This window comes from Loxodonta africana, unplaced genomic scaffold, assembly GCF_030014295.1.
Source record: "Loxodonta africana isolate mLoxAfr1 unplaced genomic scaffold, mLoxAfr1.hap2 scaffold_48, whole genome shotgun sequence".
Taxonomy (NCBI): Eukaryota; Metazoa; Chordata; class Mammalia; order Proboscidea; family Elephantidae; genus Loxodonta; species Loxodonta africana.
This window is the reverse complement of record NW_026975196.1, coordinates 1,211,135-1,225,919: the sequence shown is the minus strand read 5'-3', so window position 1 is coordinate 1,225,919 and position 14,785 is coordinate 1,211,135. Positions and strand designations below refer to the sequence as shown.

At 38.3% G+C, this 14,785-nt stretch overlaps 1 protein-coding gene across 1 annotated transcript; it reads right to left on the bottom strand.

Moving 5' to 3' along the window:
• Positions 1 to 3,108: 3,108 nt before the first annotated feature.
• Positions 3,109 to 12,095, bottom strand: LOC135229719 (olfactory receptor 4C6-like). The gene has a single exon (XM_064279072.1). It carries the CDS (start codon positions 10,443 to 10,445, stop codon positions 9,537 to 9,539), a length of 909 nt encoding a protein of 302 aa, XP_064135142.1. The 5' UTR covers positions 10,446 to 12,095; the 3' UTR covers positions 3,109 to 9,536.
• Between the last annotated feature and the right edge of the window lie 2,690 nt (positions 12,096 to 14,785).

Here is a 14,785-nt window from a genome sequence, read left to right as displayed (position 1 = left end):
AGTTCCTTGGAGTTGATTTTGACTCATAGAGGCCTTACAGGACAGAGTAGAACTGCCCCACAGGGTTTCCAAGGCTGTAAAGCTTTACAGAAACAGACTTCTACTTCTTTATCCTGTGGAGTGGCTGGTGGGTTTGAACTGCTGACCTTTGATAAGCAACCAAGTGCTTAACCACTGCACACCCGGGAATATTTTACAGCACCATAGCCTCCATTTTTCATTCTAACTCTCCTCCCCAACTGTGATGGTTAAGGTTGTGTGTCAACTTGGCCAGGCCATCATTCTCAGTGGTTTGATAGTTGCGGGATGTTGTGATCAGTTCCATGATGAGATTTGATGTTATGTGATCACCTCCATGATGGGATCTGCTGTGAGTGGTAAATCAGTGGAAGGGGAGTTTCCTTGGGCATGTGGCTTGCATTGAATGTAAGTGGATATTGTGACAGGGCATGTGGGCTTTTATTGGTTCTGGATCCTGCAGCTGGCTCCTGTTTATCAGATCTCGACAATATACAACAACAACAATTTCCAACCATATCTCCATTATTTACAGCCTACTTCTGCTAACTCTATTAATTCTTTTTTTCCCATTGTGACATATAAACCATTATTCCTGCCAACATTTTGCATGACACCAGCTATGCTCCTGCCTAAGAAACTTTGCACAGTTTGCTCCCTCTGTCTTAATTATTCTTCCCCCAAATATTTGCATGGCTTGTCCCTCACTTCCTTCAGTATCATATTCAAAATTGGTGTTTTTTTCTGTCCAAAAGATCAATGCTAAAAATAATCTTTAAATAAAATTTGTTTTAATTAATTGTTCTTGTGTTACTTGTTGTAAATTTAAATCCCTCTGTCATCTTCCTTCTTTTTTTTTTTTTACTGATTTATCAACTTCAAAATATTTTAGAAATTGTGGAAAATTTAATTCATAATTTTCATGTAAATTTCTGTTATATATTTTATTAATATTATTAGGATTAATAATAATTATTATAGTTAACAGTAATATGTTCCATAATAGGAAAGTAAGGGAAGTTAATAAACTTGTCTAAAGTCACATAAACATAAGCAATGGAGTCAGAGAATTCAATCGCATCACACCTACTTGAGATTTGCCTACCATTTGAAAAGATTGTACTTAAAGGAGAAAGCCTTTGGTAACTTTCCTTGGTAACTTTTAGTGGTCTACATATCAATGTGAGTTTGAAAGTGTGCTTGTTCCTTACAGCAGAGTGTGTGGGTGAAGTGGAGGCAGAGATGTGGCTACATGAACACTTGGTAACTGAAATTGGAGGTGTCCCTTAGGACAAATGAAGTAGAAAGGAGGGCTCTGAGGACAAAATCTGACTGTGGACAACCTTGTCTGGGATTAATTGGCCCTATGGTTTGCTGCTATATTTTTTCATGGTTTGCTGTGCTGTTGGGCTAGCTGTGCAAAGTAGCTCATTGAGCCAATCTCTCAGGGTTGAACCCAGTGCCGTTGAGTCGATGAGTGGGGAGAAATGCAGTCCTTGGCCTCTGGAGGCTGGAATGCAGTTCTGGGCATCTGTGAACTTTTATGAAACCCCTATAAATATCTGAAGGAAGAAGAAAAAGACATACTTAATTCATGTGTTTTGTCAGGGAGTGTTTTGAGGGTAGTAGAACTGACATTAGAAAAATTTCTACCATAGAATAATGAGAATATTTTTTGTTTTAGAAAATTTTAAGTGCAGAAATAAGAAACTTAAAAAAATTTTCTCTTGCTAGCATTACAGACCCTTTCATAGAGTTTAATTCAGGCCTTCTAGGAAGAGTTAGTTATCTGTGGGGCATTTATTTTCTCTTCTGATAGCTCCTGCAACAGAAAGCCACAGTAGACCTATCTCAAGTACAATTTGCATGTTGCAATGCACTGTGCATAGTTAATCTTCAAAGTAAATTAGAATTGAAAAAGAGAAGACTATGAGTTCTCCGTTGAATGTTATTCCTTCACTTACAAGAAAAAAGGTAGGTTTTTCAAACCCCGCTGAAATATTTCCTTTCTCTTGCCTCCCATTTCAGTGCTGCTTCTGTATAATTTTCCAACACCACCCCATTTTTTTAGGACAGTTACCATCATCTAGTTATGTCTCCTAAGAAACTTGAAGTTCCAGGAACGTATTTCCCACAGTGATGGGAAGGTTCTGATGTTTCAGGGACCCTCAACTTTCACTGGGCTCTGCTTGGTGCATCCCTGCCTCTGAGGCCAATTCTGATGGAAAAAAGGGGGTGAAACAAACTATTCCCTGGCACCAAGACCAACCTGAAAGAATATCCTACCTTCAGACTATTTGCAAGGTTTAAGTTCAGGAAAAGCATGAGGATGCATAAGTGAATACAATATTGGGTGTCCAGGACCCACCGTCAACCCTGCTTAGAGCCTAAAACCACACCTACTTCTGGAGTTGGAGAAAAAGACAACATGAGGCATGGAGGAGGGAGAAGAAATCTCTTTAATAAAATCCTGGGATAGACTATTTAATCCCTAACATAGTTCTTTGCTCACCCTTGCTTGCCCTAGGGATTTCTCCCTTTTATCCCCATCCTGATCCTTCCTCCTTCTCTTAGCCACAATGACTTATTTTTTTCCCTTTTGATCTGACTCTTTTTTTTTTTCTTTACCCCCTCCTCAGTATTATTTTTCAAGTATGAACATAAAATGCTGATCTCTTTGTTTTACCCATTCTGGAATTTCCATGCATGAACACGCCAGCAGCTTCCTTCTTTACCTGTTTATGTTTCCTGGGCTTTGTGTTGGCTCTATTTGGATAGCTGGAGACTGATGTTTTGTACGGCAGTGTAGGGTGAAGTGTTAGAGAGAATGCTATGGAGACCAAAGACTGGTTTTGGTCTTGGATTTACTCTAACTGCTCTCTGCTAAACTCTGCCTCCCAGCTTAACACAAAGTGCACAAAGTAGAAAAAAGCTAACTTGCCTTACTTAACTCATGCGATATTATAAAATCAATGGACAAAAGATGTTGAAGCAAAAATGAGAGAAGAATATAATCAGGGACTACATGATTCAACAAATATTTAGTTTTGGGCTGTGGAAGGCCACTAACAAGAGAGTGACTTGGGGAAATACAGATAGGCTTCTCTGAGGAGATGTTTTTTGAACTGGGTACTCTCTCCATAGGTAGAAATGAAAGTTTAGGTTGTAGCAGAGGTAGGGGTGTTCAGCTGACGTCGGATGTGAAAAAATCGGAATGAGATGGTCTGGGTATACTAATGAGAAACATTAAGTGTCAGACTTGACTGGAGCATGCATTGGCAGAAGTCCGGAGAAGAAAAGTAAAAAGCAAGATTCTGTTACAGAGCTGGAGGGCTTGAAAGCCATGATGAGCACCGCAGACAGAGATTATTAAAATCATAGTAACCATTTTATTTATGACTCATCACATTTTTTTGAATGCGAACTTCGTGTTTTTAAGGGATGACAATGGGGTAAAATGAGGGAGAGGGGATTGCTGAATTTATGTTCTCCTTCGCTGTTTAGAAATGTAGAACAGGCATCTCAGTAAAAGCTTGTGAGAATCCACTTAAAGAATTCCAGAACTATCCATTTTATTATATCCCAGTCTGTATTTTTGTTAAGCATGAGTTAATCATTCTCACAGTGAAAACCTACACGAGTATAGCAATACATACTGTTTTTATTTCATCTAATTGTGTGAGACTTTTTATTTAAATTTTAATGACTGCTCTACTGTGTGACAAGGTTCTTATGTTAAAATTGAGAGGAAAATTATTTTCTTGAGCGCCCTCAATGAAAGTAAGGATATTCAGGCTTAGGTACGAACCAACTTGACCAAGGTCAAGTGACATTTAAAGACATAGATGAGATTATAATCCACCTCTCTGGGCTCCCTACATGTTTTTTGCCTCCCACAGAGATGAGTTGAGAGTTAGCACTTTGGATCCTTCTTTAAGAAAGGAAGTGACAAGTCTGAAGCCACTGATGAATCATATTTGGGATAACTTCAGAGCCAGTCTCTATTTTGTTGAGGCTACAGTGAATCCAGATCCCTGGGCAGTGTACAGGGTCTGTGCTTGTCTAGTAACCTACAGGGTGGCAGTTTAAACCCACCCAGTGGCACCGTGGAAGAAAGTCCTGGTGAACTGTTTCTGTGAGGATTACAACCCAGAGAACCCTCGGGAGCAGTCCTACTCTGTAACACACGGAGTTGTCAGAAGTCTAAATTAACTCCATGGCAACGGATTTCATTTGGTGTTTTACAGTGAATCTACTTGAATCCTCTCCATTGACTTTCTAAGTGCAGGGACGGAAAGAAAGTCTTCAGTAGGTCTCCAGAATCTTGAAGAAGATAGGCACTTTGTTATAGAAAAGCTCAAAGTTCAAATGGACTAAATTCAGTTAAAAAAAAAAAAAAGATGGCTAAATTCCATTAAACAACTTGGAGTAGGTGCCTGATAAATCTTAATAGAAGGTGCTGTTATGTTTTTATGCCTCCAAATTTTCTACTTTGCCAATAGAGAATATCAGATATTTATAACTTGGCTTTTATGGCCTTCAGCTACGAAGGCGACTTACTTTTCCAACTTTTCTACCACAGCTTTTGAGTCTGACCAAACTAGAGGGTTCATACTGATCTGTTTTCTTAATATAGCATGTGCCTTACCACCACTAAATTTTTTATTTCATTTCTTGTCATCTAAATGCCCACATTCCTTTGCTTTTGATTCCAAACTGTTCACTACCAAGATCTTGTTTTATCTCTGCTTTCCTCTTATCATGGGTCCCTTGTAATGATGCTATTACATACTTTTGATTGATGTTTCTCTTTTTTATGTCTTAGAGATATTTAGAACTCTCAATCCTAGCTTCTGATCATCATAAGAAAACTATTGTCATCCACAGTGCTGATATGATTTCAGCCACTCAGCAAAGGAACTTAATATTTTAATGCAATGGTATAGCTTTATTATGGATATATAAAAAATTTGAATTAATATTCTTGAAAAATGGAAAATCTCTCTTGTAAATCCAGTAGTGAAAATCATAATGAAAATAACCACTCTTATTATGGGTACTGAGTACTGGCATCTAATAATCTGATTAAGTCAAGTTATTTAATCTTCGCAGCAACCTTAAAGCATATATTATTTTATTATTTCTGTTTTACAGATGAAGAAAACAAAGCACAGAGATATCAAAGAACTTGTTAAATGTCACACCTCTGATGAACAGTGGGGTGAGGTTTGAAACTAGACAATGTGACTTCAGACTCTATGTATTGATCACTCTGCTAACATATCTCCTCTCAGTTCTAAGTCTGAAAGTTTACATCTAATAGAACTTGGTTTGGAACTTGGATCTTTCCAGTTAAAATTATAGCTCACTTTTTACATAATTTTGAATTCTTCACTTTTTTTTTCAATCTATCCTTGAGAAATTTGTGCTTTTCTCTCTGCATGTGGTTTCTTCTCTTCTAGTACATATTGCATAATGTCTTACTTTATTAATGATCTCCAAATAAAGTTTTTAGAAGAAGTATCCTGGGGAATTCAGAATAAAGAAGGTTATATATGAGTAAAAACAATACTGAGGTTGTTAGAATATTAGAAAGTATATGCAAGTCAAATTTATAGATAGAGAAGCTCAATATTCTATTTTAAAGCTAAGTTAAGGGAATAAGTTCAAGACAAAGATAAAGAGTAGTTTCCCTCCATCATGCCAACCAAAAGCATCGCTGTGGGTTGAATTGCACCCTCCCAAAACGTGTTGTAAATCCTAGCTTCTATGCCTGTGGTTATATTCCTATTTGGGGATGGGTTGTCTTTTTTATGTTAATGAGACAGAATTAGTGATAAAACAGATGAAACAAGAAAGCTGGGAAGGCAAGATAGGGGAGGAAAGATACTAAGCCACATGAAGATTACCCAGGAGCAGAAGCTCAAAGAGACGAGGACCTTCCTCTGAGCCAACAGAGACAGAAAGCACCCTGAATTCAAACTTCTAGCCCCCTGTTTGTTAAAGGCACCTATTTGTGGTAATTCTATCCTAGCAGCACTAGATAAGTAAGACAAACATCATCCAGACATTCATTATGTCATGAACATCAGAGAAGCTCACATCTTGACTACTAGAGGCATAGATGATAAATTGTCAAAACAGTTTAGTTGTAAAGCATATACCACTCAAGATCCTAAAGAGCCAGGGATAATAGACACAAAAATGAGTCAACAGAACTGAAAATATGTTCTTAAGAAGGAATTCTCCAACAATAAAATTATTGCTTAATTACATTGGAATGGTGTTTTTCAGATTTCAAAGCACATAGATAAGATGCATAATGCATCAAACATATAAAAAAAACCCCAGTGCCATCAAGTCTATTCCGACTCATCGCCACCCTATAGGACAGAGTAGAACTGCCCCATTGGGTTTCCAAGGAGAGCCTGGCGGATTTGAACTGCCGACCCTTTGGTTAGCAGCCGTAGCACTTAAGCACTACGCCACCAGGGTTTCCATCAAACACATAGTCATGTAAATGTCTGTGTGTAAATCTTTTTTTAAATTCTCATGATAACTCAGAATAAGGTAGAGCAGATATTGGTACTTCATTTTTCATATGAAGGCCAAGTTTCAAAGCAGTTAAGTCACTTGCCCAGGGAAAGAACAAGTTTTATAGTTCTCAGTCTTGGTAAAAAATCAAAGTTTGTAAAGGAGGCATATATATATATATATAATTTTTTTATTCAAAAAATACAAAAGTGCTGGGCCAATCAGACAGTTTCTAAATGAATCAACAGATAAATCTGGGAGAGGTCTGTGCATCTGTAGATTTACAAAGATTCCTGGGGAATTTTGGTGCACGCCAAAGGTAATTGGAGGTAACAGAACATGGAACAGAACCAATTAATTCAGAGTTTAGCCAAATGATTTTCCCAAAATGTCACTTTTTTTCTCTCTGCAGATTAAACCTTTGTCAAATTCATCCCACCTACAGCCACTTACATAGTGATGAATAACAGTGTGACCGAATTCATTCTGTTTGGGTTGACACAGGATGCTGAAAAGCAGAAAGCAATATTTGGAATCTTCTTGATTCTTTACCTTTTGACTCTGCTGGGGGATTTTCTCATTGTGGTGACTATTAAGACAAGTCATACCCTTGGGAGTCCCAAGTACTTTTTCCTATTCTACCCGTCCTTTGCTGATGTCTGCTTTTCTACAACTACGGCACCCAGGTTGATTGCGGATGCTCTATCCTAGAAGAAGACCATTTCCTACCGTGAGCGCATGACTCAGGTCTTTGCAGCCCATTTCTTTGGGTGTATGGAGATATTTGTGCTCATCCTCATGGCTTTTGATCACTATGTGGCCATTTGAAAGCTGCTGCAATATAAACAACCACCATGAGCAGGTGTCTGTGGTGTGCTGGTGATTCTGGCCTGGGTGGGATCTTGTATCCATTCTTCAATACAGATTTCCTTGGCTTTGATATTGTCCTTCTGTGGTCCCAATGTGATTGATAACTATTTGTGTGACTTGCAGCCCTTGTTGAAACTTGCCTGCATGGACACTATGTGATAAGTTTGCTGCTGTGTCCAATAGTGGGGCCATATGCATGATGAGTTTCACGCTCTTGCTTATATCCTATGTTGTCATTTGATACTCTCTGAGAAACCACAGTGCAGAAGGAAGGTGAAAAGCTCTTTCTACCTGCATCTCCCATTTTATTGTGGTAGTCATGTTTTTTGGTCCATGTATATTCATGTACACACACCCACCAGCTACATTTCCAGTGGACAAGATGGTGGCTGTGTTTTATACAATTGGGACACCCTTTCTCAACCCTCTGATATATATACTGAGGAATGCAGAAGTGAAAAATGCCATGAAAAAGTTATGGCGTAGCAAATTATGACTTCAGCTGATAAATATGGTGTATTTAATTTACACTTCCTTAACACATTAGTTTTTGTTACATGGACAGGAAAGGTGAAATACTCCTAACAGGAAACAGTCCTAACAGGAAGCAGTCAATGTATATCAACATGTTATTGGTCCATTATATACACATTTAATATTCTGAGAGGACTGCATTAGACTATGAGTACTTAAAGCTCATAACCATTGTAAACAACCTATAATGAGCCTTACTTGGATTCTATCAACACCTGACCATTTTCACTTGGTAATTTAACTTCTTGTAGACATTTTTCTCCAGAAAGAAATGTGCTGACTAATCACAGGATAATCGTGTGCATGTGTGTCCACCAAATTCCTTTTACAAATCTTTTTCTAGTACCATATGAATTTGGTCAACATGAGCCAATCTGTAGGAGACTGGAAAGTTGCAGAATTCAGATTGTCATTTTGCCAGTATGAGCATTTGATAGGATGCTCCTTGAAGATGATACATTGGACACCTGTAGCTGAGCCTGCCCTACTGGGCAATCCTGTGCTGATACCACTAAGTCTCTCTTTCTGCCTAGATTTTTCTGATCTCAGTCCCTGCAGCCACCAATGTGGAGGATCATATGCTAGTCTGTCAGAATAGCACTCTCTAGAAGTGCCCTTTCAGCATGCACGTACACATGTATGTGTAAATGCACACACACTCACAAATACAAACAAATTTTAAGGTACTTGACTGGAATTTTAAGGTACTATGACCTCTGGTTGACAGACAATTAAAAATTAAAGTAGGAGGTGATGTCAGCCAAATGGCAGAGTAGGTAACTCCAAACATGTCCTTCCACAGAAACATCAGAGAAACGAGTACCGACATGAGAGGCAGGCATACCTCTACTCCCATGGTGGGGCAGGGGAATTCTCTACATCCAAAGCTGTTCTCACAAACCACTCTTCCAGTTTATACTGACCAGGTTTCATATTCTTTACTTAGTTGTGAGGGTTCTTATCTTCATCATTCACTGCCTTCACTGTAGTAGCAGGTATGGTGTGATCTGGAACGCACTTTGTAATTTCACTTATCATGTGTAGCCAAAATTTCAATCTTAACACCTCGTTACATTAGAAATGTGAAATCATGATTCGTATCATTGCCGAAATTCAAAAGAACTGATTTCTCCTTAGGAAGGGCTTACACAGTACTCGAATTTGAGAAATAACTTGTGTGCACACATGTGAAAGGTACATTTTATGGACAAAAGTTTGTATAGTTAAACTTTACCTGTAAACAGGAAAAACTACAAAATGAATTATAGCTCTTAGATCTGATAATGGAGTTCCAGTAGTGAGGTAAAAGGACTGACCTGGGGAAGGCTAAAGGGGAAAGGGTAACCACCACAAGGATGAGATTAGGAGGAAGAAAAGAAACCTTGAAAATCAGTATCATAATTTCTATGTTGTAAATATCCTAAACAATAAATCAGACTTGTATTTCTAAAAGATCCCTCTGGATTCTTCTGGAACTTGGGCTGTTTTATTTCTCACACATCTTGGAAAGAATGACTTCTCTTTAGGAGAAACTCATAATGTTTTCAGCATGATGACAGTTACTTGCCATCTAAAGTCTCTCATTGCATCCAAAGTTTCTTCATGGTATTTTTCACCTCTGTGCTTCTCAGGATGTAGATCAAGGAATTTAACATGGGTGTGATGATAGACTCCGACATAGCCATTGCCTTGTCTATGGGATAAGTGGCCACAGGTGTTACGTACAAGAAAACAAATGGCACAAAGAACAAGACAATCACTGTGAGGTGGGAGCCACAGGTAGACAGGGCTTTGCGCCATCCTTCAGAGCTATAAGACTTCAAAGAGCAGAGGATGATCATGTAGGAGACAATGAGGATAAGAAAGATGGTCACGCACATCACCCCACTATTGAGGATGACCAAGAGGCCCAGGACGCAGGTGTCCATGCAGGCCAGTGTCAGCAACTGAAACAAGTCACACATAAAGTGATCAATGACATTGGGACCACAGAAAGGTTTTTGGTACATGAAGAGAAGCTGTATCATTGCATGCAAAAATCCTCCCACCCAGGCCCCTCCCAGCAGCAGGCAGCACATCCGAGAACTCATGATGGTCCTGTAGTGCAGGGGCTTACAGATGGCCACATAGTGGTCATAGGCCATCACAATGAGAAGGATGATTGACACTCCACCAAAGAAATGTTCTGCAAAGAGCTGGGTCATACAGCCTTTGAGGGAGATGGTAGTGCTCTCAGAGAGGGAATCCACAATCATCTTGGGGGCGACGACAGAAGAAAAGATGGCATCCATGAGGGACAAGGAAGTAAGGAAAAAATACATAGGTGACCTCAGACTCTGACTTGCAGTCATAGTTACCACAATGAGTAGGTTTCCCAACATGGTGACAACATACATGATTAGAAACACAGCAGAAAATATTTTCCTCAGCTCTGGGTTTTTCGTAAGACCCAAAAGAATGAATTCAGTCACATTGTTTTGGTTTCGCATTTACCAGGTACTGATATGAGCGCTGGCTGAGAGTCGGAAAATCTAAAAAAGCAACATAGTGTTTATAGTTAGTGACTATTTGGCGTCATTCATTTGGCTCAATGTGTGTTTGGAGAGGTAGAGGCAGTAACCAGGTAAACCAGAGAATTTTAGGACAAGGCAAGGAATTTCTGAGGGCAATGGGAAACCAAGGGAGAGTATAAAACAAAAGAGTATTATAATTTCTTAATTGTAAATAGCCTGAATTATAAATCAGGCTTACATTTTTAAAAGATACCTGTGGATTCTAGTGGAAGCTGGACAGCTTTATTTCTCACATATCTCTGACAGAATGAATCTCAGGGGAAATTCATAATGCTCTCAACATAGTGACAGTTACTTGCCAACCAAAGTCTAGACCAGATGCCATGGAGTAGATTCTGACTCATGGTGACCCCATGAATGTCAGAGTAGAACTGTGAGCAATAGGGTTTTCTATGGCTGATTTTTCAGAAATAGATTGCCAGGCCTTTCTTTCGAGGTATCTCTGGGTGGATTCAAACCTCTAACCTTTTGGTTTGCAGCCGAGGCCATAAACTGTATCACCTGGGACTTCACATTTCTCAAGGTTCTTAATAGATTACTAAAGATGAAGTGGGCACCAATACAATTAATGATATTTTATAGAACAAAAGGAAACGGCAGTGAACTCTGAACTGAATAGAGAATACTAGTATTAGCCCTTTCTCCAGGCTTGAGAGTGGATTTGATATCAGGGACTGGCTATTATTTCTCTGTCAGTCAGACTCAATGATGACAGCTATCAGCTTTAGTCGGTAAACATTTGTATTTCTAGACTTGCTTCAGCCATAATCAAGGATCAAACCATACCCCAAATTTCCAATTCAGCTCTGAATCACAACCCTCAGCTACTTTTGTGATATTTCTTTTCTCTTTCCACAATGGTTCACTGAAGAACATTTTCGAAAGACCGCTCAAATGAAGAAAGGGACAATCTTAGTTAACATTTTTCTTTTTCTTTGTCAGTCCACTTCCCTCTTATTCCCTAATTATTTAAGCAGACAACAAGTATTTTAAAAACTCAGAGGATGCTGCAAATTTGAACAATAAAAAGCATCAGATGTGGCTTGTTTCCTTAAATAAGGGCAGACCTAGTAAATTTAAAATAATGACAAAGAAATAAGTGATAACTGAAGAAATGAAAGAAAAGTAAATTATTGAAGTTTTAAAGCTAGACAAAGGCTATTCCCAGCAGGGGGACAGCATGTGCAAAGACCCAGAAGGAGGGATAAGAGACATGGTTCAGGGCAGAACAGAAAGCTAAGGTCTTAGAGTTATGTACATCAGGTTCTAATTTCGACTTCTGGAACGCTTTTTAGCTGTGTAATTAGCTAAAAGTCATTTATCCTTCCAGATTTGCATTTTTATTTAGAAATATTGAATTTGCATATTTATAAATGCATTTTAATAATATAAATTTATATAAACATTGCTGGCATCATGTATGCAAATGCACTGTACATTGAATTTTAATCAATGATTTATCATTGACAACATTCCAGGTCAGTATAAGGAGATTTATAATATTCCCAATTTTCTGCTGCTACAATGCTACAGTGAATGTCTTGTATTGATATATCTATGACTATATCAGGGAAACCCTGGTTCCATAGTGGTTCAGACCTGCAGCTGCTGAACAGTTTCCAGGTGCTCCTTGGAAACTCTATAGGGGCAGCTCTACTCTGTTTTACAGGGTTGCTATGAGTTTTGGCACAGTGGTTAAGAGCTAAGATGGTAAGTTGGAATCCACCAGATGCTCCTTGGAAACCCTGTGAGGCAGTTCTACCACGTCCTTTAGGGTCACTGTTAGTCAGAATCAACTAGACAGCAACTGGGCCAGGTTATAACAATATAGATACAGGTAAAGATATATAGCAATAGATTTAAGTATTTCTGTAAAGTGAGTTTCTGCAATAGAATTGTAAAATCACAGGATAGGAACATTTTACACTTGGATAACCAAACCAAACCCATTGCCGTCAAGTTGATTCCAACTCAGAACACTGCAGGACAGAGTAGAACTACTCCAAACGTTTTCCAAGGGGCGGCTGATGGATTTGAACTGCTAGCCTTTTGATTAGCAGCTGTTGCTCTTATCCACTGTGCCACCAGGGATCCACTTGGATAAAAAAAAAAGATATTGGTAAATTCTCCTTACAAAATGGTCATGCCTGACAATAAGGTATTAGACAGCTTTTATGTTTCTATCAGTTTTGTCTTTCTTGTTTATATCAATTCCTTTTCATTTGTATTATTTTTATTATTATAGAAGCATGCATTCTATATCAGAATATAATTCAGAAGAATTTTTAGTAAGTAAACATTTAAACTCCTTTCATAAAGGACAATTATTCTTTCTCTAAGTAGATTTGTCAATAATCGATGTACTCATCTCAAAATAATAACTGTAATAACAATAACATTTATTAAGCATAGTGACTTGTTCACTTCCTTGAGTCCACAGAGTTACTGCATAATATAGCCTGCTTTTGAATCCAGGAAGCTGGACTCTGGAGCTGATATTTCTTTCTGAATTCACCTGGGCTATATATAATACCTCCATCGAAATCTAAGTACCTAGATGGCTCTAGTGATTGCACTTGGACTGTCAGTTTTATATAGTCAGTGGACTTGTAGCTCTGAAGCTTCCTGAGTATCAAGCTAGGTTTTTCTCTTACCGTTAAAGTACTTTAAAGTAACCTCTTTAGTGCATATATTACCCCATGTTTTGCTTTGTTTTCATAAAAATTAATGGCAAATTTGTGGGTTTGTAACTAACTCCAGCAGAATTTTGTAGAACGGAAGTGGCAATAATGTTTTAATTTTTGGTATTGGAATCTACAATAATTTCTCAGTGTTTCCACAGAATGCTCCTAAATTACCTCTATCCTCACCGTCACCAAACCACCAGCATTACCAAGGCAGTCCCCACCACTACCACCACCTTCATCACTGTGGTCACCACTGTCTTCGCCAACACTGCAACTACTACTGCCATTACCACCAACACCAGTATCATCACCAACACTGCCACCACCACAATCATTACTACTGCCACCACTGCTATCTTTGTCATTGCCATCACCACTGTCACCACCACCACCGTCATTCCTAGAGGTAAACCTGCTTATAAGAAAATTTTGTAGTTGTTTTGTTTTACCTATAAAGAAATACAAAAATTCAGCTCATTCCTAAATTAAAACTGTCAATCTAAAATTTAAGCATTACCCTCTAAACATCACTAATTTTAGGAAAAAGAATACATTAATAAAGTTAACACTTAGAGCTTAGTTTTTAGAGTTGGTCAAAAGTGGAAAGTTGTAGAAATAAAGACTCTAATCATTTCAAGTCTAATCCAAGATCTTATCTCACCCAAGATTCGTTCGCATAAAGCAACTTCTCCAGAGAGTCCAAGAACCAGGTGAAATGATTCCAGCTTAGTTTTTCTTACTGTGGAAGTAAGCTGTCCAGGATATAAATGGAGAAAAGCCATCCAATCATTAAATACTGGTCAAATTTGTCGAACTACGATTTTTATTGCTTTTGAAGAGAGATTTAAAGCAGAAGTTGTAGGTATCTATGAATCTAATGAAGAAGTGTACATTCTGTTTTACCAAGGGATTTATTTATATTCTTTCCAATTAAAAAGGATTGCTGACGAGGGAGCCAAGCAGAGAATTTACTGAATCATTCAGGTCTCTTTTGAATCTCAGCGGATTGTATGTTAAGATCAAAGTAGAAACTGTTTTTGTTCAGTTTCTCAGAAGATACATCATGGATCCAATGCTCTCCTTTGGGATATAAGAGGGCAGAGGGCATGTTTGAACAGCTGTGACAAGGCACAGATTTATACCATTCAGTTGTAGCCCTCGAGGCTAGATCTCCACTGACAGAGGCTAATCCCCACCCCAGTGAATTCCCATTCACCCACCTTAATAATAGGGTGTTCTCAGAAGCAGAATGTCACTAAGACCAGGCCAACATGCAGAAACCTAGACCACAATGTTAACAATTCAGTCATTTGTTCATGCACTGTGATGTGTATCTCAATTACAGAATGGCCACAATTTTAAATAGTTAGAATATAGCAACAGGAAGGAACCTGAGTCAAATCCCATCTCTGGATTCGACCTCCCACACAGAAGTAATATCTGTTCCTGGAGGGCCACCATCAGGGTCAGAAAATTTGTACCCGGGCATAAAAATATATTTAATTTTTTCTAATTTATTAATAAATGGCATTTTCAATTAATATTGTTTTTCTATTTTTGGAATAATAG